This window comes from Mobula hypostoma, chromosome Y (assembly GCF_963921235.1).
Source record: "Mobula hypostoma chromosome Y, sMobHyp1.1, whole genome shotgun sequence".
NCBI lineage: Eukaryota > Metazoa > Chordata > Chondrichthyes > Myliobatiformes > Myliobatidae > Mobula > Mobula hypostoma.
In genome coordinates, this window is record NC_086130.1 from 5,166,615 (window position 1) to 5,192,883 (window position 26,269).

Sequence of the window (26,269 nt, forward strand, 5' to 3'; positions counted from 1 at the left end):
AAACTGCATATATACTTTGACAATAAAGGTGCATTGAACTTTAAGATCCTTGGTCTTTTGTATGAGTAAATTCAGTATATTAACTGAAACAAATTAAAAATGTTTTAAGAATGTTATTAATTAGCATACTACTTATTTCTGCTATCTTTTTGTTCAAAGGCATTGCTTTTCCCACCTGTGTATCCGTGAACAATTGTATTTGTCACTATTCTCCTCTCAAGAGTGATCCAGACTACCTCCTAAAGGATGGAGATCTTACTAAAATGTAAGTGGTGAACCCACCTAATGCATATTTTTGAAGATTTCAAAAAATGTTTATGACTTTTATTAGCTAGGTAAGGGAATATCAAAGGACGGATTTCAGAATTGAGGGGAGTTAAACATAAATCCTGGCAAGGTGATTTTTCACTGTAGCTTTTATATTTTTAACCATGATTTCCTATCCTACATTAAACATGTACCTTATTTCATAATACATAAAAACAAAACTACAACACATTTTATATAAATAGCTTGACACTGATTGGGCATTGTTAGCGTTTTTCAGTGTAACAGAGGCAGGAAACTGCTCCAGCATTGTTAGCGAAAGATGGAAAGTTAAGTAGTCTTTGAGGATATGGATCAATGAGAGAGAAGGCATACTTCAAAGTTGCTGAATGCTATTTTAAAGCATATTAAGCGATAAAAACATGAGGATATACAAAACACTAACTCTAAGTAAATGTGCAAAATAATTAACAAAAATGCTTCAAAGGCCTTCTAAATGATAGAAAGATTAACAAGACATCAAATTTAAAACAGTTTACAGAATAATCGATATTCTCATACTCTTCTGCAAGGATTGATTCCAATTTATGATGATTGGCCTGGGGCATCTTAGAGATCCTTGGTATTGATCTGATAAGCTCTCTCACTGCTCACATTTACATAATTAAGAAAACCCATGGTTCAGTTTTAATCTATGCATTCCAGTCAGTTACAATTCTAAATTTAATAACTTCTAACTGAGACATTTATAAAGGGGGGGGGGTTCCATTGATCTACTCTTAGCTGTACGAAAAATCATATTAGTTCAAGCTTCCCTTCATTGGCCGAAATGGATTCACTCATCTCCAGGAGACAAATTACCACATTTCTTAAGGCGTACTTCTGAATGCTGCAAGGCTTCATGGATCCTATGAATCAAAACATTATGTTTTACTTACCTGCCTAATTAACAGGCTTGCTGATTATGAGTACAGTGAATAGCGAACTATATTTCGAGTAAAACTATCTGTTATTAGACCTTCATTACAACATCAGGACATGCCCCCTTCTGACTGTGTTCTCATTTTCCTTAAGAACAAAACTAAACAGTTACTCACTTGGTCACCACCTACATTCTGCAACCCAATTATCTACTGGTAACACTAGAGTTTTCCTTTCTGATAATTTGTTCTTTCAGGATTTACATGTCACTGCACAAAAACAAGATGTCATATAAAATTTTGATATTGTGGAATTTTTTTTCAACCTATCATGTGATAACATGCTGAAAAAATGACTGTGCAATAGAAAATCTGTCTTGTACTGTTTTCTTGGAGCACATATCCCAACATATATTTCCTGCATGCCAGACAAGCCTTAACCTCTCCTACACTTATTCTAGCATAGACTTAATGAAAGTGCATAGTCTTTTTCCCAGGGAAGGTGTTGCTAAAACAAGAGAGCACAGGTTTAACATTATAGGTGGACCGAAAAGGGACATCAGCTTCTTCAGCCAATTGGTGACATGTAACAGAAACAAGTTTCCAGAAGTAGTAGTTTAGAATCAGAATCAGGTTCACTGCATACTTCATCAAAGTTCTAGTTTTGCGGCACCAATACATTAAAAATAAACTTAACGTACGATAGGAAGTAATTGTATATAATTAAATAAATAGTTAAATAATTAAATAAACAGTGCCTTTGGGTGGTGAAAAACAAGAAATAATGAAGTTGTGTACTTGGATTCATTGTTCATTCAGTAATCTGATAGTAGAGGAAACAAACTTCCTAGAATGTTGAGTGTGTGTCTTCTGATGGATGTCATATTTTTGCGGCGTCACTTTGGAAGGTTTCTCGATGCTGGGGAGGGTAACGCCCATAATGGCTGAGCTTACAACTTCGCAGCTTTTTTCAGTCCAGTCCAGTGACCCCCCCCCACCCCATATCATATGGTGTTGCAACCTGTTAGAATATGCACCATGGTACATCTGTAGAAATTTGTGAGCTTCTTGTGACATAGCTGATCTCCTCAAACTCCTAATGAAATATAGCCACTTTTGTGCCTTATTTGTAAATGCAACAATAGTTGAGCCCTAGATAGAACTTCAGAGATGTTGGCATCTAGGAACTTGAAATGTGACACCAAGTTATACTCTTGGTTGTAGTTTATGTAAAGAGTATCTTGGGGTTCTCTTGAATCCTTCTTGCCAAGAACTGTTTATGGCTACAAACTGTGTCTTTTAATTCTTTTCCTGAGTTTGTTTCTAGCTTACTTAAAGCTTCAAGGTCTCTGTTCATTTTGGCTTCTTAAGCCCTACATGCACTTGCTGTAAATTGGATGTAGGAATTCACTTAAAGTAATCAGGCCAGCAAAAGAGGGGACAGTTTTGGTAAAGGAGAATTAGTACATTAAGGTCAAAATGGTAGCTAGTGAGAGAATAGGTCGTACAGCGGTTCTCAGCTGGGGTCATACTACCCCAAGAGGGTGGTTACATATCGTAATGTGGTGTTAGGGGAAATAAAAGTCATCAGGTGGTATTCACGATTCTTTTGGAGGGGGGGTGCAGTAAGCAGCACCCTAATTTGAGGCGCAAATGACTGACTCTGTCACTCGCTGCTCTCTTCAACATCTGATACTCATTCCCAATTTGTGGTTTGTGATAATTTTAATTTAACCCTGTTAATGTTGAATAAATATGTACATTGTGATCTCTGTGAGTCTGAAAGAGGTGAAGTCTTGAATTCTAATCCTGTTAAAAAACAGAAACTACAGAAAGTCATCAGTACGATATTACATACCTGGAACATAATTAAATTCCATTCCCAGCAGATCTGCGATGTCCCATGTGTCTTAATAGTAATACTGTATGAAATGATCAAGATTGCAGGAACGCTTCTATAAAACACACCCTGAAAGAGCTACTTAATGGTATTACCTAGTTCCAGAAGATGAAAGAAGCATTTGAAAAATGTTGCACACTCAATACATTTACCAAGAAAGCTGAAAATGACCTTGGTAGTGGTCTCATTGTTTCTTATAACATTTGCAAAATGATAGCAAACTGTAAAAAAAAACTCATACAATTGAAAGATTAATAATGCCTGCCTACCAGAAGTGTTGACCACTGTTCTCAAAATGGATACCAATATTTTAATATTTTAATATCATTCTGCTGAATAATAACTAGCTCGTCTTACTGATGAAACGAGTGAAGACATTGAGTATCAACTATGCACAGAGATACAAAAAATAGAATTTGGAGTTCAGATGGATGAGTCGGCATGCAAGACAATGAGACGTTGCTAAACACACATGAATGGTTTATCACAAATGAAAAAGTTTATGAAGAGATTCTCTTAAAAAGCTAGAAACAATTATCACAGAGAATCAATCTAGGATGAGCTCAAAATGTATATTGAGGATGAACGTATTGGGATTAGGAGCATGATTTCTTGTGTAACATATGGAGCATCATCTATTACATAGCAAAGGTGAGTGGGAAGTCAGAGGATTGGGAAACTTTTAAAGAGCAGCAGAAGATAACTAAAAAGGCAATACGAGGAGAGAAGATAGGTTATGAAGGTAAGCTGGCCAAGAATATGAAGGAGGATAGTAAAAGTTTCTTTAGGTATATGAAGAGGAAAAAATTAGTTAAGACCAAAGTTGGGCCCTTGAAGACAGAAGTGGGTGAATTTATTATGGGGAACAAAGAAATGGCAGACGAGCTGAACAGGCACTTTGGATCTGTCTTCACTAGGAAAGACAAAAACAATCTCCCAGATGTAATAGTGGCCTGAGGACCTAGGGTAACAGAGGAACTGAAGGAGATTCACATTAGGCAGAAAGTGGTGTTGGATAGATTGATGGGATTGAAGGCTGATAAATCCCCAGAGCCTGATGGTCTGCACCCCAGGGTACTTAAGAAGGTGGCTCTAGAAATCGTGGACGCATTGGTAATCATTTTCCAATGTTCTATAGATTCAGGATCAGTTCCTGTGGATTGGAGGGTAGCTAATGTTATCCCACTTTTTAAGAAAGGAGGGAGAGAGAAAACAGGGAGTTACAGACTCCCTATCATATGGAAAGTGGCCAGTGGGTGAGTGGGCCAGTGAAGGAGTGGAGCTTGGAGGCTCTGACTCGAGAGATTCTGGCAGTTTTGGCAGTTTCTGTGCAATCAAGTCAATCAAGATTTGAACAGATCAGCAGGAAGCCGGTAATTAGACAATCAAGATTTGAATAGCTCAGACTCAGCAGAAAGCAGCTGATTGGGCAATCGAGGTCAGGTGACCAAGCATTTTGAAAAGCTCAAACAGATAAATAGAGGGATAGCTCAAGCAAAGCGGCCTGTGAAGGAGTGGGCCAGTGAAGGAGTGGAGCTTTGAGGCTTTGACTCGAGAGGCTTCGACGAGAAGAGGCGGAGGTCAAGCTAGCTTGCAGTTAGCCTTTACAATGACTCCTGAGACAGTGATGTGCCTCTCATGTGAGATGTGGCAGCCTTGAGGGAACGCCCCTCTCCCGCAGAGTCACATCTGCCAGAAATTCATACGGCTGGGTGATCTGGAAGACCGTGTGAGGAATCTGGAGCGGCAGCTGGATGACCTTCGACTCATAAGGGAGAATGAGGCAGTCATAGATGAGAGCTACAGGGAGGTAGTCACACCTAGGCTGTCGGAAGCAGGTCATTGGGTGACAGTCAGAGGGGGGAAAGCGAAGGTGAGCAGACAGGTAGTGCAGAGCACGCCTGTAGTCATTCCCCTGAATAATAAGTTTACCATCCTGGATACTGTTGACAGGGATGACCGACCAGGTGTGATCCACAGTAGCAGGGCCTCCGGCACTGAGTCTGACCCAGTGGTGCAGAAGGGTGGGACGGAGAAGAGGAGAGCTGTTGTCATTGGAGACTCTATAGTCAGGGGAGCAGAGAGGAGATTTTGTGGACGTGAGGACACCTGCATGATTTGTTACCTCCCAGGTGCCAGGGTCCAGGATGTCTCTGACTGGGTGCATAACATCCTGGTACGAGAGGGAAAGCAACCAGAAGTCGTGATACATGTTGGGACCAACGACATAGGCAGGAAGAGGGAGGAGGTCCTGAAGTGTGAGTTTCGGGAACTAGGCAGAAGGCTGAAGAACAGGACCTCAAGGGTGGCGTTCTCAGGATTGCTGCCAGTGCTACGTGACAGTGATGGTAAGAATTAGAGGAGATGGCAGTTGAATACGTGGCTGAGAAGTTGCTGCAGAGGGCAGGGTTTTAGATTTCTGGATCATTGGGATCTCTTCTGGGGAAGGTGGGACCTGTACAGTTTGGATGGCTTGCACCTGAGCTCGAGGGGGGGCAATATCCTTGTACGTAGGTTTGCTAGCACGGTTCTAGAGGGTTTAAAATAATTTGCAAGGGGGATGGGACCTGGAGCGATAAAGCAGTGAAAGAAGTACATGGAGTAAAGCTAGATCTAACATATAGAGAGGCTTTGAGGAAAGAGAAGCAGAATAAACGGTGTAAAGGTAGTAAGGTAGAAGGGCTGATGTGTGTGTACCTCAATGCAAGAAGCATCAGGAACAAAGGTGATGAACTGAGAGCTTGGATACATACATGGAATTATGATGTAGTGGCCATTACAGAGACTTGGCTGGCACCAGGGCAGGAATGGATTCTCAATATTCCTGGATTTCAGTGCTTTAAAAGGGATAGAGAGGGCGGAAAAGGGAAGCAGGGGTGGCATTACTGGTCAGGGATACTATTACAGCTACAGAAAGGGTGGGTAATGTAGCAGGATCCTCTTTTGAGTCAGTATGGGTGGAAGTCAGGAACAGGAAGGGAGCAGTTACTCTATTGGGGGTATTCTATAAGCAGCAGAAATACAGAGGAGTAGATTGGGAGGCAGATTTTGGAAAGGTGCAAAAATAACAGGGTTACAGGGTTGTTATCATGGGTGACTTTAATTTCCCTAATATTGATTGGCACCTGATTAGTTCCAAGGGTTTAGATGGGGCAGAGTTTGTTAAGTGTGTCCAGGATGGATTCCTGTCACAGTAGGTGGACAGGCCGACTAGGGGGAATGCCATACTAGATCTAGTACTGGGTAATGAACCGGGTCAGGTCACAGATCTCTCAGTGGGTGAGCATCTGGGGGACAGTGACCACCACTCCCTGGCCTTTAGCATTTTCATGGAAAAGGATAGAATCAAAGAGGACAGGAGAATGTTTAATTGGGAAAGGGCAAATTATGAGGCTATAAGGCTAGAATTTGCAGGTGTGAATTGGGATGATGTTTTTGCAGGGAAATGTACTGTGGACATGTTTAGGGATCTCTTGCAGGATGTTTGTAATAAATTTGTCCCGGTGAGGAGGATAAAGAATGGTAGGGTGAAGGAACCATGGGTGACAAGTGAGGTGGAAAATCTAGTCAGGTGGAAGAAGGTAGCATACATGAGGTTTAGGAAGCAAGGTTTAGGATCGGTCTATTGAGGAATATAGGGTAGCAAGAAAGGAGCTTAAGAAGGGGGCATGAGAAGGCCTTGGTGAGTAGGATAAGGAAAACCTTGGGGTGAGTAGGATAAGGAAAACCCCAAGGCATTCTTCAAATATGTGAAGAAAAAAAGGATGACAGGAGTGAAGGTAGGACCGATTAGAGATAAAGGTGGGAAGATGTGCCTGGAGGCTGTGGAAGTGAGCGAGATCCTCAATGAATACTTCTCTTCGGTATTCGCCAATGAGAGGGAAATTGATGGTGAGGACAATATGAGTGAGGTTGATGTTCTGGAGCATATTGATATTAAGGGAGAGGAGGTGTTGGAGTTGTTAAAATACATTAGGACGGATAATTCCCCGGGACCTGACAGAATATCAGGCGAGGGAAGAGATTGCTGAGCCTCTGGCTAGGATCTTTATGTCCTCGTTGTCTACGGGAATGGTACCAGAGGATTGGAGGGAGGCGAATGTTGTCCCCTTGTTCAAAAAAGGTAGTAGGGATAGTCCGGGTAATTATAGACCAGTGAGCCTTACGTCTGTGGTGGGAAAACTGTTGGAAAAGATTCTTAGAGATAGGATCTATAGGCATTTAGAGAATCATGGTCTGATCAGGGACAGTCAGCATGGCTTTGTGAAGGGCAGATCGTGTCCTTCAAGCCTGATAGAGTTCTTCGAGGAGGAGACCAGGCATATAGATGAGGGTAGTGCAGTGGATGTGATCTATATGGATTTTAGTAAGGCTTATGACCAGGTTCCACACGGTAGGCTTATTCAGAAAGTCAGAAGGCATGGGATCCAGGGAAGTTTGGCCAGGTGGATTCAGAATTGGCTTGCCTGCAGAAGGCAGAGGGTGGTGGTGGAGGGAGTACATTCAGATTGGAGGATTGTGACTAGTGGTGTCCCACAAGGATCTGTTCTGGGACCTCTACTTTTCGTGATTTTTATTAACGATATGGATGTGGGGGTAGAAGGGTGGGTTGGCAAGTTTGCTGACGACACAAAGGTTGGTGGTGTTGTAGGTAGTGTAGAGGATTGACAAAGATTGCAGAGAGACATTGATAGGATGCAGAAGTGGGCTGAGAAGTGGCAGATGGAGTTCTACCCGGAGAAGTGTGAGGTGGTACACTTTGGAAGGACAAACTCCAAGGCAGAGTACAAAGCAAATGGCAGGATACTTGGTAGTGTGGAGGAGCAGAGTGATCTGGGGTTACATGTCCACAGATCCCTGAAAGTTGCCTCACAGGTAGATAGTGTAGTTAAGAAAGCTTATGGGGTGTTAGCTTTCATAAGTGGAGGGATAGAGTTTAAGAGTCGCGATGTAATGATGCAGCTCTGTAAAACTCTGGCTAGGCCACATTTGGAGTACTGTGTCCAGTTCTGGTCACCTCACTATAGGAAGGATGTGGAAGCATTGGAAAGGGTACAGAGGAGATTTATCAGGATGCTGCCTGGTTTAGAAAGTATGTATTATGATCAGAGATTAAGGCAACTAGGGCTTTACTCTTTGGAGAGAAGGAGGATGAGAGGAGACATGATAGAGGTGTACAAGATAATAGAGTGGACAGCCAGCGCCTCTTCCCCAGGGCACCACTGCTCAATACAAGAGGACATGGCTTTAAGGTAAGGGGTGGGAAGTTTAAGGGGGATATTAGAGGAAGGTTTTTTACTCAGAGAGTGGTTGGTGTGTGGAATGTACTGCCTGGGTCAGTGGTGGAGGCAGATACACTAGTGAAGTTTAAGAGACTACTAGACAGGTACATGGAGGAATTTAAGGTGGGGGGTTATATGGGAGTCAGGGTCTGAGGGACGGCACAACATTGTGGGCCGAAGGGCCTGTACTGTGTTGTAGCATTCTATGTTCTATGTTTTATAGACCAGTTAGCCTGACATCAGTGGTGGGGAAGATGCTGGGAGTCAATTATAAAAGATGAAATAGCGGCACATCTGGATAGTAGTAACAGGATTGGTCCGAGTCAGCATGGATTTACAAAGGGGAAATCATGCTTGACTAATCTTCTGGAATTTTTTGAGGATGTAACTATGAAAGTAGACAACGGAGAGCCTGTGGATGTAGTGTACCTGGACTTTCAGAAAGCCTTTGATAAGGTCCCACATAGGAGATTAGTGGGCAGAATTGGAGCTCATGGTATTAGGGGTAGGGTACCGACATGGGTCGTAAATTGGTTGGCAGACAGGAAACATAAAGAGTAGGGATTAACAGGTCATTTTCAGAATGGCAGGCAGTGACTAGTGGGGTACCGCAAGGCTCCGTGCTTGGACCGCAGATATTTACAATATACATTAATGATTTAGATGAAGGGATTAAAAGTGACATTAGCAAATTCGCAGATTACACAAAGTTGGGTGACAGTGTGAAATGTGAGGAGGATGTTATGAGAATGCAGGGTGACTTGGACAGGTAAGGTGGGCAGATGCAGTTTAATGTGGATAAAAGTGAGGTTATCCACTTTGCTGGCAAGAACGGGAAGGCAGATTTCTATCTGAATGATGTCAAGTTAGGAAAAGGGAATACAATGAGATCTAGATTTCCTTGTTCATCAGTCACTGAAAGTAAGCATGCAGGTACAGCAGGCAGTGAAGAAAGCTAATGGCATGTTGCCCTTCATAACAAGGGGAGTTGAGTATAGGAGCAAAGAGGTCCTTCTGCAGTTGTACAGAGCCCTGGTGAGACCACAGCTGGAGTATTGTATGCAGTTTTGGTCTCCAGATTTGAGGAAGGACATTCTTGCTATTGAGGGAGTGCAGTGCAGGTTCACAAGGTTAATTCCCGGGATGTTGGGACTGCCATATGTTGAAAGATATGAGCAACTGGGCTTGTATATACTGGAATTTAGAAGGATGAGAGGGGATCTGATTGAAACATATAAGATTCTTAAGGGATTGGACACGCTAGAGGCAGGAAACATGTTCCCGACGTTGGGGGAGTCCAGATCCAGAGGCCACGGTTTAAGGATAAGGGGTAGGCCATGTAGAACGGAGTTGAGGATAAACTTTTTCACCTAGGGAGTTGTGGATCTGTGGAATGCTCTGCCCCAGAAGGCAGTGGAGGCCAATTCTCTGGATGCTTTCAAGAAAGATTTAGATAGAACTCTTAAAGATAGTGGAGTCAAGTGATATGGGAAGAAGGCAGGAATGGGGTACTGATTGTGGATGATCAACCATGATCACAGTGAATGGCGGTGCTGGCTCGAAGGGCCGAAAGATCTACTGCACCTATTGTCTATTGACAGGTTGCCATGATGGTTTAGTGGTACTTACGAAAAAGAAATTCCAAGCCTGTTTGCAATGCATTGTATAGTTCATCATCAGCATCTCATAGCCTGAAACAGCCAGCGACTTTTTTGATGCATGACCTGTATTATTTGCTATTAATACAATTAAAACTCATCAATTAGCAGAATATTTTGCCACTTATGTCAGGATAAAGATGAAGTGTTTAAACGCTTGCAACTTCACTCTGAAGTGCACTGTCTGTCAAAAGGCTGGTGCTAAAAACGTTTCTTTAAACTTTTTGACCCTGGTTGAATTTTTGAAGTTGACAAGAGCTTAGGAGCAAGTTTCTCTTCACATACATGAGGAGTAAAAATCTTCATGTTACATCTCTGAATGTACAAATTATAGTAATTTGCAATAAATAGTTTGTACAGTAAGATATACGACAGAACAGTCAATTAGCTTAGAAATACAATGTCACAGTGACCTTATCAGTCTGATGGCCTGAAGGACGAAAGTGACCTGGAGCCTGTTGGTCCTGGTATTTATGCTGCGGTACCATTTCCCAAATGATAGTAGCTGGAACAGTTTCTGGTTGGGCAGACCTTCGGGCACGCACGTGTCTTTGTAAATGTCCTCAATAGTTCACGTCCACAGATGCGATGGGCTGTCCACACCACTCTCTGCAGAGTCTTGCAATTGAGGGAAGTATAGTTCTCATATCAGGCAGTGACGTAGCCAGTCAGGATGCTCTCAATTGTGCCCCTGTAGAAAGTCCTTAGGATTTAGGGACTTCTGCCAAATTTCTTCAGACGTCTGATGTGAAAGAGGTGCTGTTGTGTTTTTCTCACCACACAGGCAATACGTGCAGATCAAGTGAGGTTCCCAGTGATGCGTATACTACTGTGTACACAGATTAAGGGCTTAGGACACAGCCCTGGGGAGGGCTCCTCTGCTGAGGGTCAGAGGGGTAAGGGTGCGGGAGCCCTCTCTTACAACCTGCTAGCAACCTGACAGGAAGTCCAGGATCTAGCTGCACCAAGCAGGATAAAGGCCGAATTCTCTGAGCTTCTTCTGAAGCCTGGAGGGAATGCTGAACTGTAGTGCAAGAACAACATTTCTCCTTTTCAGAGTGTAAGCATGGTGTCTAGAGCTGTGGCTATTGCGTCATCTGTCGATCAATTATGTTCGTAGGTGAATCATAGGGGTCCATTGTGGGTAGTAGCATGTTGCAGAAGTAGTACAGGGTCAGTGGTGGAGGTTTTCAAGCAGGAGGGCACTCTATGTTGGGAGAGGGAGAGATTAAAAATGTCTGTAAACACACCAGCCATTTGTGCCACGCTCTCGCAACCTTGTGGCTGTCCATTTGTTGGAGATACTTTTTCTCCAGCCACAGAGATGACCAAGAAGCAGGTTGCATCAGTGGCTCTCCTCGGGGGCTCAGTGTTGGTGACACCGAACCCAGTGTGAAAAATATTTAGCTCATCTGGGGGAAAGGCAGTGATATTGTGGTTGTGGTACATGCGTCGGTCGTGCATGCAGCCGGTTGCAGTTGCTCCTTAGTTTCTTACTTCTAAACATTTTAACTTAGTTATTTGTTGTATTTTTTTTCTCACGGTAACACGTTGAAGCTGCACCCTCTCTAACATGCTGGTGGAGAGAGTTTTACTTGTTTTTTTAGCGCTGGAATTAGTTACATTCGGACACGTCTCGTTAGCGTGGCAGCAGGATGGCCGCATTGTGTATTCCAGGGACCAATTGATTGCGCTCATGCCTGCCAGTTTAGTGAACAGAGCAGTGGACATACCGGCTGAAATCTGGAGGAAAACACAGAGGATGCAGAGGGGGATCAAAAAGGTGAGGGAAGAGGGCCGGGTCGAGACAACAGAGGCTTATGGAGAAGAGAAGTTATAAGCCATGTCTCCTCTCTCTCATCATGGGAAATGTGAGATCACTGGGGAATAAAATGGACGAACTGACTGCGCTTGTCAGGGGTCAGGGAACATTTCGGGAGAGCAGTGTCATGTGCTTCACTGAGACGTGGCTAAACGAGGACATACCCGATCAAATCGTTTCCATAGAGGGCTTCCAGACCGTTTGAGCTGACCGGAATTGCACTGAGAGCAGTAAGCATAAAGGAGGGGGGCTTGCAGTTCTGGTAAATAACAGATGGTGCAATCCTGGGCATATTATGATCAAGGAACAGGTCTGTAGCCCGGATATTGAACTTTTTGCTGTTGGACTCCAGCCATAGTATTTGCCAAGGGAAATCTCGCATGCAACTGTGGTTGTTGTGTACATCCCTCCCTCTGCCAACCCGACGTCGGCGTGTAACATCATTTACACCGTCATAGCCAGACTATAAACCCAGCACCCGAGTGCCTTCATTACCATCTCGGGTGACTTCAACCATGTTACCATGACTAGAACACTGCCCAACTTCACGCAGTATGTGAGCTGTACAACCATAGGGGAGAGGACTCTAGATTTAATGTACACTGATGTTAAGGATGCATACAGCTCCTCTCCCCTCCCCATATTGGGAAGGTCAGATCACAACCTGGTGCATCTAAAACCCTGCTACGTACCTCTGGTGAAGAGTAAACCTGCAACCTCAAGGACAGTGAGAAAATGGTTGGAGGAGGCTTATGAGGCGCTCCAGGGTTGTTTTGAGGTGACAGACTGGCAGGCACTCTGTGAGCCACATGGAGAGGATATTGATGGGCTCACAGAGTGCATCACTGATTACATTAACTTCTGTGTGGACTGCAATGGTCCGACAAGAACTGTCCTTTGTTATTCAAATAACAAGCCATGGGTGACAAAGGACATTAAGGACATCCTGAACGCTAAAAAGAGGGTGTTTAGAGATGGAAATAGGGAAGAGCTGAGGGCAATACAGAGTGTCCTGAAAGCCAGGATCAGGGAGGCTAAAGACAGGTACAGGAGGAAGCTTGAGTGGAAACTCCAGCAGAACAACATGAGAGAGGTCTGGAGGGGGATGAGGACCATCACTGGGTTCCTGCAAACTAGCAACTGCAAACTGCAAACAGAGGAGCTGAAGGCAGTGTGGACAGGGCCAATGAACTTAACCTGTTCTTTAACAGATTTGACAGTGTGGCCCCTGCCCATCCCACACATGAGTCATCTGTTGTCAGCCCCCAACCAACACGTATTTCACTCTCCCCTCCTACCCCTCCTCACAGTCCCCCACCCTGCTCTCATGACTGTACCCCTTCCCCACACGAAACCACCACGGTGGGCTTCATAGCGGAACAGGTGAGAAGACAGCTGAAACGTCTCAACCCAAGCAAGGCTGCAGGACCGGATGGTGTCAGTACCAGAGTGCTCAAAGCCTGGGTGCCCCTCAGCTATGTGGAGTACTTCACCATGTCTTCAACCTGAGCCTGAGGCTCCAGAGGTTTCCTGTGTTGTGGAAGACGTCCTGCCTCGTCCCTGTGCCAAAGACGCCGTGCCCCAGCGGCCTCAATGACTACAGACTGGTGGCATTGACCTCCTTCATCATGAAGACCCTGGAGAGACTTGTTCTGGAGCTGCTCTGGTCTATGGTCAGGCCACACTTAGATCCCCTCCAGTTCGCCTACCAGCCCCGATTAGGAGTTGAGGATGCCATCGTCTACCTGCTGAACCGTGTCTACGCCCACCTGGACAAGCCAGCGAACACGGTGAGGGTCATGTTTTTTGACTTCTCCAGTGCGTTCAACACCATCCGCCCTGCTCTGCTGGGGAAGAAGCTGATCATGGATTCTTGATTACCTGACTGGCAGACCACAGTACATGTCTGTGTGTCCGACAGAGTGATCAGCAGCACTGGGGCTCCACACGGGACTGTCTTGTCTCCCTTTCTCTTCACCATTTACACCTCAGAATTCAACTACTGCACGGAGTCTTGTCATCTTCAGAAGTTTTCGGATGACTCTGCCATAGTTGGATGCATCAGCCGCGGAGATGAGGCTGAGTACAGGGCTACGGTAGGATACTTTGTCACATGATGTGAGCAGAATTATCTGCAGCTTAATGTGAAAAAGGCTAAGGAGCTGGTGGTAGACCTGAGGAGAGCTAAGGTAACGGTGACCCCTGTTTCCATCCAGGGGGTCTGTGGACATGGTGGATTACAAATATCTGGGGATACGAATTGACAATAAACTGGACTGGTCAAAGAACACTGAGGCTGTCTACAAGAAGGGTCAGAGCCGTCTCTTAATTCCTGAGGAGACTGAGGTCCTTTAACATCTGCCGGACGATGCTGAGGATGTTCTACGAGTCTGCGGTGGCCAGTGCTATCATGTTTGCTGTTGTGTGCTGGGCAGCAGGCTGAGGGTAGCAGACACCAACAGAATCAACAAACTCATTCGTAAGGCCAGTGATGTTGTGGGGATGGAACTGGACTCTCTGACGGTGGTGTCTGAAAAGAGGATGCTGTCCAAGTTGCATGCCATCTTGGTCAATGTCTCCCATCCACTACATAATGTACTGGGTGGGCACAGGAGTACATTCAGCCAGAGACTCATTCCACCGAGATGCAACACTGAGCGTCATAGGAAGTCATTCCTGCCTGTGGCCATCAAACTTTACAACTCCTTTGGAGGGTCAGACATCCTGAGCCAATAGGCTGGTCCTGGACTTATTTCATAATTTACTGGCATAATTTACATAGTACTATTTAACTACTTATGGTTCTATTACTATTTATTATTTATGGAGCAACTGTAACGAAAACCAATTTCCCCGGGATTAATAAAGTATGGCTATGACTATGACTATATTGAAAACACCACTGAGTTTAGCTTTGAAGTTTGCGATGGTGTGCAGACCTTGTCATAAGCTGTGTGTGTTCGTGGTTGATATTTGTGTCTGGATCTTGTTGCTGTATTGTCATTTCTCTACCTTGATGACTTTGCATAGATCATAGTTGCATTTCTTGAGTCCCTGGTGGTGAAAGCTCTGTCTCGCATAGAACTGTTGATCCGGGGTTTCTCGTTTGGATGGAACCTGACAGAATTTTCGGGGACAGTATCCTCGATATTCTTCTGAATGAAGCTCGTGATTCCTTCTGTGAACTCAGAGACACCTACATCGCTAAAGACATTTCAGCTGATGTAATCAATGCAGTCCTGTAGCATGGAGACCCAATTGGTCAAACCAACAGTGGATGGTTTTAACTATGGCCTTCTCTTGTATCAGCTTCTGCCTGTACATGGCAGAAGCAGGCTAGAGAAGTGATCAGATTTCCCAAGCAGTGGATGAAGGAGTGCTTTGTAAGCGTCGTGGAAGGGAGAGTAGCAGTGATCGAGTATACTATCTTACCTGTGCTCACCTGGATGTGTAGACAAAACTTCTGAGAGACTTTAGACAGCGACACTATTAAAGGCTCCGGCGACGATGAAAGCAGACTCCGGATATAAAGTCTCCTGGATGCTGATGGTCTCGTACAATCCTTGCAACCCAGATCAGTATCAGCCTGCGGCAGAATATATACTACTGTGATAAAAACAGTGGTGAATTACCTAGGTAGCCAGAAAGGTCTACACAGCAGTACAAGGTACTCTAGATCCAGGAAGCAAGAGGATTTGAGGACATGCACATTCCTGGGTTTGCACTTAGCATTATTGACCGTGAAACATATTCCTCGCTCTTTACGCTTCCCAAAGAGTTTAAGGGAGAACCCAGAGGGCTTGAAGGCGTGATCCGGTGTCTTTTCTGTCAGCCAGGTTTCCACAAAGCACAAAACATTACATTCCTTTGTTTCCCTCTGATAGGAGATTCTGCCTCCTAGTTTGCACTGTTTGTTGTCCTGGGACTGAATGTTAGTCAGGAGTATGCTAGGGAATGGCAGCCAATTAGCAGGCCGTCACAACCTCACAAGGACGATGGCCCTTCTCCCTTGCTTCTGGCGCTGCTTCCGAGGTAAATAATTGGCGTAGTAATTGAGCCTGCCATGAAATGTGTAAGCAGGGGTTCCCAGTGTAGAAAAGGCAACATGTTGTGGTTATATGCCGTCTTCCCAGTGTTCAGATGTGTCTATCGTATCTGATGTGACTATCAGCTACTTGAATAAGAAATGCGAAGAAATTAGCAGTACATTGTAAAGTTGGTACAGAGCTCGCAACACAGCTACCATATAGAACCATAGAACACTACAGCACAGAAAACAGGCCATTCGGCCCTTCTAGTCTGTGCCGAAATATTATTCCACCAGTCCCATTGACCTGCATCCAGCCCATAACCCTCCAGACCTCTCCCATCCATGTACCTATCCAATTTATTCCTAAAACTTAAGAGTGAGCCTGCTTTTACTACATCAGATGGCAGCTTGTTCCACACTCCCACCACTCTTGAGTGAAGAAGTTCCCCCTAATGTTCCCCCTAAACCTGTCCCCTTTCACACTAAAGCCATGTCCTCTCGTACTTTTCTCTCTTAATCTAACTGGTAAGAGCCTGTTCACATTTACTCTGTCTATACCCCTCATAACTTTGTAAACCTCTGTCAAATCTCTGCTCATTCTTCAATGCTGCAAGGAATAAAGTCCTAACCTGTTTAAACTTTCCATGTAACTCAACTCCTGAAGACCTGGCAGCATCCTAGTAAATCTTCTCTGCACTCTTTCAATCTTACTGATATCATTCCTATAGTTAGATGACCAGAACGGCACACAATATTTAAAATTTGGCCTCACCAATGTCTTATACAATCTCCCCATAACATCCCAATTCCTATACTCAGTACTTTGATTTTTGAATGCCAGGATGCCAAAAGCCTTCTTTTCAACCCTGTCTACCTGTGATGCCACTAACAGGGAATTATGTATCTGAACTCCCAGATCTCTTTGTTCCTCCACACTCCTCAGTGCCCTACCATTTACTGTGTATGTCCTACCTAGATTTGTCCTTCCAAAATGCAACGCCTCACACTTGTCTGCATTAAATTCCATCTGCCATTTTCCGGCTTTTTTTCCAGTTGGTCCAGATCCCTCTGCAAGCTTTGAAAGCCTTCTATGCTGTCCACAACACCTGCAATTGTAGCAAATTTGCTGATCCCATTTACCTCATTATCATCTAGATTATTGATATAGACAACAAACAACAATGGTCCCAGCACAGATCCCTGAGGCACACCACTAGTCACAGGCCTCCAGTCTGGTAAGCAATCATCCACTACCACTCTCTGTCTTCTCCCACACAGCCAATTTCGAATCCAGTTTACAACCTCTCCATGGACACCTAGTGTCTGAACCTTCTGAACTAAGTTCTCATGTGGCACCTTGTCAAAGGCCTTACTAAAGTCCATGTAGACAACATCCACAACCTTCCCCTCATCTACTTTCTTTTTAACCTCAAAAAACTCTACAAGATTCGTTAAACACGATCTACCATGCACAAAGCCATGCTGACTATCCTTAGTCAGCCCTTGGCTGTCCAAATACTTGTAAATCCGAACTCTCAGAACACCTTACAATAATTTACCTACTACTGATGTCAGGCTTACCGGTCTGTAATTACCTGGTTTACTTTTGGAGCCTTTTTTAAACAACAACAACATGAGCCACCCTCCAGCCCTCCGGCACTGCACCAGTGGCTAAGGATATTTTAAATATTTTTGCCAAGGCCTCTGCAATTTCTACACTAGTCTTTCTCAAGGTCCGAGGAAATAACATGTCAGGCCCGGGGGATTTATCTACCTTTATTCGCTGTAAGGCAGCAAGCACCTCCTCCTCTTTAATCTCTATATGTTCCATGACACTACTGCTTGTTTCCCTTCCTTCCATATACACTCTGCCAGTTTCCTGAGTAAATACTGATGAAAAAAAACTGTTTAATGTCTCCCCCATCTCCTGAGGCTCCACACATAGACGACCATTTTGATCTTCTAGGGAACCCATTTTGTCCCTTACTATCCTTTTACTCTTAATATACCTGTAGAAATCCTTCGGGTTTACCTTCACATTATCTACCAAAGCAACCTCATGTCTTTTTGCCTTCCTGATTTCCGTCTTTAGTATTTTCTTACATTTTCTATTCAAGTACCTCATTTGTTCCTTGTTGCCTATACCTGCTATACCTCGCCCTCTTTTTCTTAATTAAGTCCCCGGGGCTGGACGGAATGTTCCCCAGGCTGCTTCATGAGGCGAGGAGAGAGTTTGCTGAGACTCTGGCTAGGATCTTTATGTCCTTGTTGTCCACGGGAATGGTACCGGAGGACTGGAGGGAGGCGAATGTTGTCCCCTTTTTCAAAAAAGGTAGTAGGGATAGTCTGGGTAATTATAGACCAGTGAGCCTTTCATCTGTAGTGGGAAAGCTGTTGGAAAAGATTTTTAGAAATAGGATCTCTGGGCATTTAGAGAATTATGGTCTGATCAGGGACATTCAGCATTGCTTTGTGAAGGGCAGATCGTGTCTAACAAGCCTGATAGAGTTCTTTGAAGAGGTGACCAGGCATATAGATGAGGGTAGTGCAGTGGATGTGATCTATATAGATTTTAATAAGGCATTTGACAAGGGTCCACACGGTAGACTTATTCTGAAAGTCAGAAGGCATGGGATCCAGGGAAGTTTGGCCAGGTGGATTCAGAATTGGCTTGCCTGCAGAAGGCAGAGGGTGGTGGTGGAGGGAGTACATTCGGATTGGAGGATTGTGACTAGTGGTGTCCCACAAGGATCGGTTCTGGGACCTCTACTTTTTGTGATTTTTATTAACGACCTGGATGTGGGAGTAGAAGGGTGGGCTTGCAAGTTTGCAGACGACGCAAAAGTTGGTAGTGTTGTAGATAGTGTAGAAGATTGTCAAAGATTGCAGAGAGACATCGATGGGATGCAGAAGTGGGTTGAGAAGTGGCAGATGGAGTTCAACCCGGAGAAGTGTGAGGTGGTACACTTTGGAAGGACAAACTCCAAGGCAGAGTACAAAGTAAATGGCAGGATACTTGGTAGTGTGGAGGAGCAGAAGGATCTGGGGGTACATGTCCACAGATCCCTGAAAGTTGCCTTGCAGGTAGAGAGGGTAGTTATGAGAGAAAGCTTATGGAGTGATAGCTTTCATAAGTCAAGGGATAGAGTTTAAGAGTCGTGAGGTAATGTTGAGATCTATAAAACTTTGGTTAGGCCACACTTGGAGTGCTGTGTCCATTTCTGGTCACCTCACTATAAGAAGGAGATTTACCAGAATGCTGCCTGGTTTAGAGAGTATGAATTATGATCAGAGATTAAGGGAGCTAGGGCTTTACTCTTTGGAAAGAAGGAGGATGAGAGGAGACATGATAGAGGTGTGTAAGATAATAAGAGGAATAGATAGAATGGATAGCCAGCTCCTCTTTCCCAGGGCGCCACTGCTTAATACAAGGGGACATGGTTTTAAGGTAAGGGGTGGGATAGGGGGGATATTAGAGGAAAGTGTTTTACTCAGAGAGTAGTTGGTGCATGGAATGCACTGCCTGAGTCAGTAGTGGAGGCAGATACACTAGTGAAGTTTAAGAGACTACTAGACAGGTATATGGAGGAATTTAAGGTGGGGGGGTGATATGGGAGGCAGGGATTGAGGGTTGGCACAACAATGTGGGCCGAAGGGCCTGTACTGTGCTGTACTATTCTATGTTCTATGTTCTTTGTTAACCAGGTCACAAATTTCCCTTGAAAACCAAGGTTACCTATGCCTGTTAACTGTGTCTTTATGCAAACTCTGCACTCTCAAAATTTCACCTTTGAAAGCCTTCCACATACTGAACACATGCTTGCCAGAAAACAACTTCTCCCAATCCACTCTTCCTATATCCTTTCTCATTTCCTCAAAATTGACCCTTCTCCGATTTAGAACCTTAACTCGAGAACCAGACCTATCCTTATCCATAATTAACTTGAAGCGATTGACATTATGGTCACTGGACCCAAAATGTTTGCCTACACATACTTCTGTCACCTGACCTGCCTGGTTCCCTAATAGGAGATCAAGTGTTGCATCCTCTCTGGTTGGTACCTCTGTATATTGATTTAGAAAAATTTCCTGAGCACATTTGACAAACTTATCATCTAACCCTTTCACAGTGGGGGAGTCCCAGTCAATATGTGGAAAGTTAAAATCCCCTACTATTATAACTTTCTGTTTCTTCCATCAGTCTGCTATCTCTCTAAGATTTGCTCCTCCAATTAGATAGAAGATAGAACATAGAATAGTACAGCACATCTATATGCCTGCTCAAAGAACTCTAACAGGCTTGGTAGACACGATCTGCCCTTCACAAAACCATGCTGACTGTCCCTGATCAGACCATGATTCTCTAAATGCCCATAAATCCTATCTCTAAGAATCTTTTCCAACAGCTTTCCCAATAAAGACGTAAGGCTCGCTGATCTATAATTACCCGGACTATCCCTTCTGCCTTTTTTGAACAAGGGGACACCCATTTGTTTCCCTCCAGTCCTTCAGTACCATTCCTATGGACAACGAGGAAATAAAGATCCTAGCCAAAGGCTGAGCAATCTCTCCCCTCGCCTCATGGAGCAGCCTGGGGAATATTCAGTCAGGCCCCGGGGATTTATGCGTCCTAATGTATTCTCTCTGACTATTGGGCAGTCTATAATACAACCCTATTAGTATGGTCACACCTTTCCCGTTCCTCAGCTCCACCCATATGGCCTCTGTAGAGAAGCCCTCTGGGCTGTCCTGTGTATGCACAGCTGTGATATTTTCCCTGACTAGTAATGCCACTCCTCCCCCTTCTATCCCTCCCCCCTCTGTCACGTCTGAAACTACGGAACCCCGGAACATTAAGCTGCCAGTCCTGCTCTTCCTGCAACCAAGTCTCACTAATAGCAATTATGTTGTAATCCCACGTGCCAATCCATGCCCTAAGCTCATCTGCCTTACCTACAATACTCCTTGCATTGAAATAGATGCACCTAAGAACATTCCTATCACGTACAAACCTTTGATTACTGTCTATACATGCAGTCCTCCCATGATCCTCCTCCATCTCACTATCTGCTCTAACACTCTGGTTCCTCTCCCCCTGAAAATCTAGATTAAACCCCCCTGAGCAGCATCAGCAAACCTACCCACAAGGATGTTAGTCTCCCTGCAGTTCAGGTGCAAATTGTCCCATTGGAACAGGTCCCACCTTCCCTGGAACAAGGCCCAATTGTCCAGAAACGTGAAGCTCTCCATCCTGCACCATCTCCTTAGCCACATATTCAGCTGCATTATCTTCCTATTTCTAGCCTCACTAGCACGGGTAGCAATCATAAGTTTGCAATTCTAAAAGGTCCTGTCCTTCAACTTCGTACCTAACTCCCTAAATTCTCTTCTCCTTCTTCTTTTTTGTTTTATGGCAGTTGGCAACCAGTTTTCAGTGCATTACCGCCACCTGCTAGACTTGTGGTTTTCCAACCAAATATGTCCTGGAGTTCTCAACTTTAGACAATCTAGTTCAACCTGCAGTTCTCTATTAGCATCACTCTGTAGTTGCAATTCCTCGTGAATGCTTAATGTGCTCATTATGTAATGCTGCAAACTGCTATTCTTCCCTAATTTTGTCACATGTTTTCATGTAGTTGCATTACCTCAATTACATTGATTTCATCTACATCACTTGTAAGACTAGAATCGTCTTGTTAAAGAATAGTAATTATCACACGTTATACTTTTAAAATTTCTGTTTTTCCAAGTCTATCTGCTTTTTCAGGCAAACACAAGGAAATCTGCAGATGCTGGAATTTCAAGCAACACACATCAAAGTTGCTGGTGAACGCAGCAGGCCAGGTAGCATCTATAGGAAGAGGTAGTCGATGTATTGGGCCGAGACCCTTCATCAGGACTCATTGAAAGAAGAGCTAGTAAGAGATTTGAAAGTGGGAGGGGGAAGGGGAGATCCAAAATATAGGAGAAGACAGGAGGGCGAGGGATGGAGCCAAGAGCTGGACAGGTGATTGGCAAAAGGGATAGGAGAGGATCATGGGATCATGGAGGCCCAGGGAGAAAGAAAAAGGGGAGGGGGAAAAACCCCAGAGTATGGGCAAGGGGTATAGTCAAAGGGACAGAGGGAGAAAAAGGAGAGAGAGAAGAAGAATGTGTGTATTTAAATAAATAACGGATGGGGTACGAGGGGGAGGTGGGTCATTAGCGGAAGTTTGAGAAGTCAATGTTCATGCCATCATGTTGGAAGTTACCCTCCAACCTGAGTGTGGCTTCGTCTTTACAGTAGAGGAGGCCGTGGATAGACATATCAGAATGGGAATGGGATGTGAAATTAAAATGTGTGGCCACTGGGAGATCCTGCTTTCTCTGGCAGACAGAGCGTAGGTGTTCAGCAAAGCGGTCTTCCAGTCTGCGTCGGGTCTCGCCAATATATAAAAAGGCCACATCGGGAGCACCGGACACAGTATATCACCCCAGCCGACAGGTGAAGTGTTGCCTCACCTGGAAGGACTGTCTGGGGCCCTGAATGGTAGTGAGGGAGGAAGTGTAAGGGCACATATAGCACTTGTTCTGCTTACAAGAATAAGTGCCAGGAGGGAGATCGGTGGGGAGGGATGGGGGGAACGAATGGACAAGGGAGTCGCGTAGGGAGCGATCCCTGTGGAAAGCAGAGAGAGGTGGGGAAGGAAAGATGTGCTTAGTGGTGGGATCCCGTTGGAGGTGGCGGAAGTTACAGAGAATTATGTGTTGGACCCGGAGTGGTAGGTGAGGACAAGGGAAACCCTATTCCTAGTGGGGTGGCGAGAGGATGGAGTGAGAGCAGATGTACGTGAAATGGGAGAGGTGCATTTGAGAGCAGATGGTGGAGGAAGGGAAGCCCCTTTCTTTAAAAAATGAAGACATCTCCCTCGTCCTAGAATGAAAAACCTCATCCTGAGAGCAGATGCGGCGGAGACGGAGGAATTGCGAGAAGGGGATGGCGTTTTTGCAAGAGACAGGGTGAGAAGAGGAATAGTCCAGATAGCTGTGAGAGTCAGTAGGCTTATAGTAGACATCAGAGGATAAGCTGTCTCCAGAGACAGAGACAGAAAGATCTAGAAAGGGGCGGGAGGTGTCAGAAGTGGACCAGGTAAACTTGAGGGCAGGGTGAAAGTTGGAGGCAAAGTTAATAAAGTCAACGAGTTCTGCATGCGCGCAGGAAGCAGTGCCAATGCAGTCGTCGATGTAGCGAAGGAAAAGTGGGGGACAGATACCAGAATAGGCACAGAACATAGATTGTTCCACAAATCCAACAAAAAGGCAGGCATAGCTAGGACCCATACGGGTGCCCATAGCTACATCTTTAGTTTGGAGGAAGTGGGAGGAGCCAAAGGAGAAATTATTAAGAGTAAGGACTAATTCCGCTAGACGGAGGAGAGTGGTGGTAGAGGGGAACTGATTAGGTCTGGAATCCAAAAAGAAACGTAGAGCTTTGAGACCTTCCTGATGGGGGATGGAAGTATACAGGGACCGGACATCCATGGTGAAAATAAAGCGGTGGGGGCCAGGGAACTTAAAATCATCGAAATGTTTAAGAGCGTGAGAAGTGTCATGAACATAGGTAGGAAGGGATTGAACAAGGGGGAATAAAACCACGTCGAGTTATGCAGAAACGAGTTTGGTGAGGCAGGAGCAAGCTGAGACAATGGGTCGGCCAGGACAGGCAGGTTTGTGGATCTTGGGTAGGAGGTAGAAACGGGAAGTGCGGGGTGTGGGAACTATAAGGTTGGTAGCAGTGCCTGTCGACTGGACTTCTTCCTAGAGATGCTGCATGGCCTGCTGCTTTTTCAGGTTTTCCTTTTCTTGGATCGTAGCCTGCAGTTGTTTTATAGGTGTAGTCATCAGGGCAATTGTGCTGTCCCTGACTTCCCACATACTGGATATGGAGCACTCAACTACCCTAACTGCTGCGTCCATTACCTACTCCTAAGTTAATTAAATTAATTAAAGGAACTTACCCGGCCTTACCTCACTGGGGCAAGCTCATCCTCAGCGTCTGCTTGCCGAAGCCTCTTGAGCCAAAGCCTCAAAGTTCCACTCACACACTGGCTGCTCCTTTTCAGTTACCCCTCCTTTTATTTGGCCCTGCCAATTATCTCAAGTCTCTAATCAACTAATTAACACTCTGTTTAACCCTTCAGTTGCCCTCCACGCTCCTTTTTAAAGCACACTCACCTGAGCTGCTTCACAGCACTCAGCACTCTCCCGAGCCCCTCGCTCCTCCTCTTGCTGCGACTGTTCCTCGATCATATGTGCCACCATCTGAACAATCTGGCATGCGATGTGGTATACTTAGCCAATCTGTATGACAAAATGAATATTCTAAATATGAAACTGCAAGGTGAGAATTTCAATTTAATCCAGGTAAAAAGGGCAATGTTCACTTTTATCAGATAATTGGAGATATTTAAGCAAAACATGGGAGAAAAATGTCCTCATGTATTTCTTGCATGGAAAATATGGCACTCTGTTTCACTGACAGCAATTAGTAAAAGGTATTGGTTAACAGCTGTAGTCACTGAAGAAGGATTTTCAGAATTGATTCAAGGATTTGAATGATCTGGAAATTTCAGACTGGGTAAGTAGCCCATTTCTTTGCAAGGTGAGAAGAAATAATTGAAATTCAGAACAATGAAGAAGCAAAAACGCTTTTCGAAATGCTGGCTTTTGTGGTATGTGTCTACACTGTCATATGAAATTTACTGGTTTTGGAGAAGAGCCATACTGTTCTTCACTTCCATCCACCTACCTTGTTGAGAGAGGCTTCAGTACAGTGAACCATATACAGGCACTCCCCAGTTTACAAAAGTGTTCCTTTCCTGAGTCCGTCTTTAAGTCGGATTTGCATGTAAGTCTGGTATTATTTAGTGTCAGTTAGTCAAATGTTTGTCTTAGTATATAGTCAGAACCCTGTTGGCAGCTGATGAGTAACATCATTTTGATTGCTCCTACCCTATTTATTGTCTCCTACCAGTTTTTTTTGAAACCTTATTATAATACTTTACTACTGCTCCTTGAGCAAGGCAGTTAATCACACATTGCTGTGCGACGACACCGGTGCCAAGCTGTATAGGTCCTAGTTCCCTTCCCTTGGACAACATCGGTGGCGTGGAGAGGGGAGACTTGCAGCATGGGCAGCTGCCAGTCTTCCATACAACCTTGCCTAGGCTTGCGTCCTGGAAACCTTCCAAAACACAAATCCGTGGTCTCACAAGGCTAACGGATGCCTGTAAAAAAAATACTGCTGTACTATGGCTTGGAAAAGAACAAAAGCTTCTGCAAAAGAAAGAGAGACAGAAGATGAATCCCCAGTCACTTTGGATTTTATCAGTGACTTCCTTAAACGGCATAAATCGGAATTTTCTGAGGAGTTTCAACAACTTAATGGCAAATTGAATACAATCCAACAAACTTTCCCCATGGCACAAATGATGTGGGGAAGAAGAGGAAAGACATTCTACAGAGTGACTTCAGAGAACTCGGAAGGCCGAAAAGCAGGACTTCCAGGGTGGTTATCTCTGGTTTGCTTCCAGTTCCTCATGCTGGAAAGGGCAGGAACAGGGAGATAAATGGATCTGAATGTGTGGCTGAGGAACTGGTGCAGGAAGCAAGGATTTACTTTCTTGGATTTGGACCACTGTTTCTGGGTAAGGATGAATTGTACAAAAGGGACGGGTTGCACCTTAATAAGCGGGGCACCAGCATTCTGGCAGGCAGGTTTGCCACTGCAACATGGGTGTGTTTAAACTAAGTAGTGCGGGGAGTGGACAATCCGGAAACATAAGGATGGAGATAAAGGGAAAGTGAGAATAAGAAAAGTTAAGAAAGACAGCAGAATCAACAGAGCAGAAAGCTCAAGAAGGGATCGTACAGTATGGCCAAGTGAAATAGGAATTGATATGGGAGGTGAGGGGAGTAATGAATTAAAAGTATTGTATATGCATGCACGGAGTATAAGAAATAAAGTGGATGAGCTTGAGACACAGTTGGAAATTGGTAAGTATGATGTTGTGGGAATAACAGAGACATGGCTTCAAGTGGACAGGGCCTGGGAAATGAATATTCAAGGATATACATGCTATTGAAAGGACAGACTGATGGGCAGAGGGGGTGGGGTGGCTCTGTTGGTGAGGAATGATATTCAGTCCCTTGCGAGTGGGGACATAGAATCAGGAGACGTAGAGTCAGTGTGGATGGAACTGAGAAATTCTAAGGGTAGAAAGACCCTAATGGAAGTTATCTACAGGCCCCCAAACAGTAGTCTGGATGTAGGGTGTAAGTTGAATCAAGAGTTAAAATTGGCATGTCGCAAAGGTAATGCTACAGTTGTTATGGGGGACTTCAACATGCA

At 44.6% G+C, this 26,269-nt stretch overlaps 1 protein-coding gene across 1 annotated transcript in view; it reads left to right on the top strand.

Annotated features, from left to right (window-relative positions):
• Positions 1-26,269, top strand: part of LOC134341064 (proliferation-associated protein 2G4-like) — a 113,699-nt gene that overhangs the window by 19,657 nt on the left and 67,773 nt on the right. Inside the window, exon 3 of the mRNA XM_063038814.1 lies at positions 160-265. Within this exon, the coding sequence (XP_062894884.1) occupies positions 160-265 (106 nt within the window). The remainder of the gene's footprint in view (positions 1-159; positions 266-26,269) is intronic.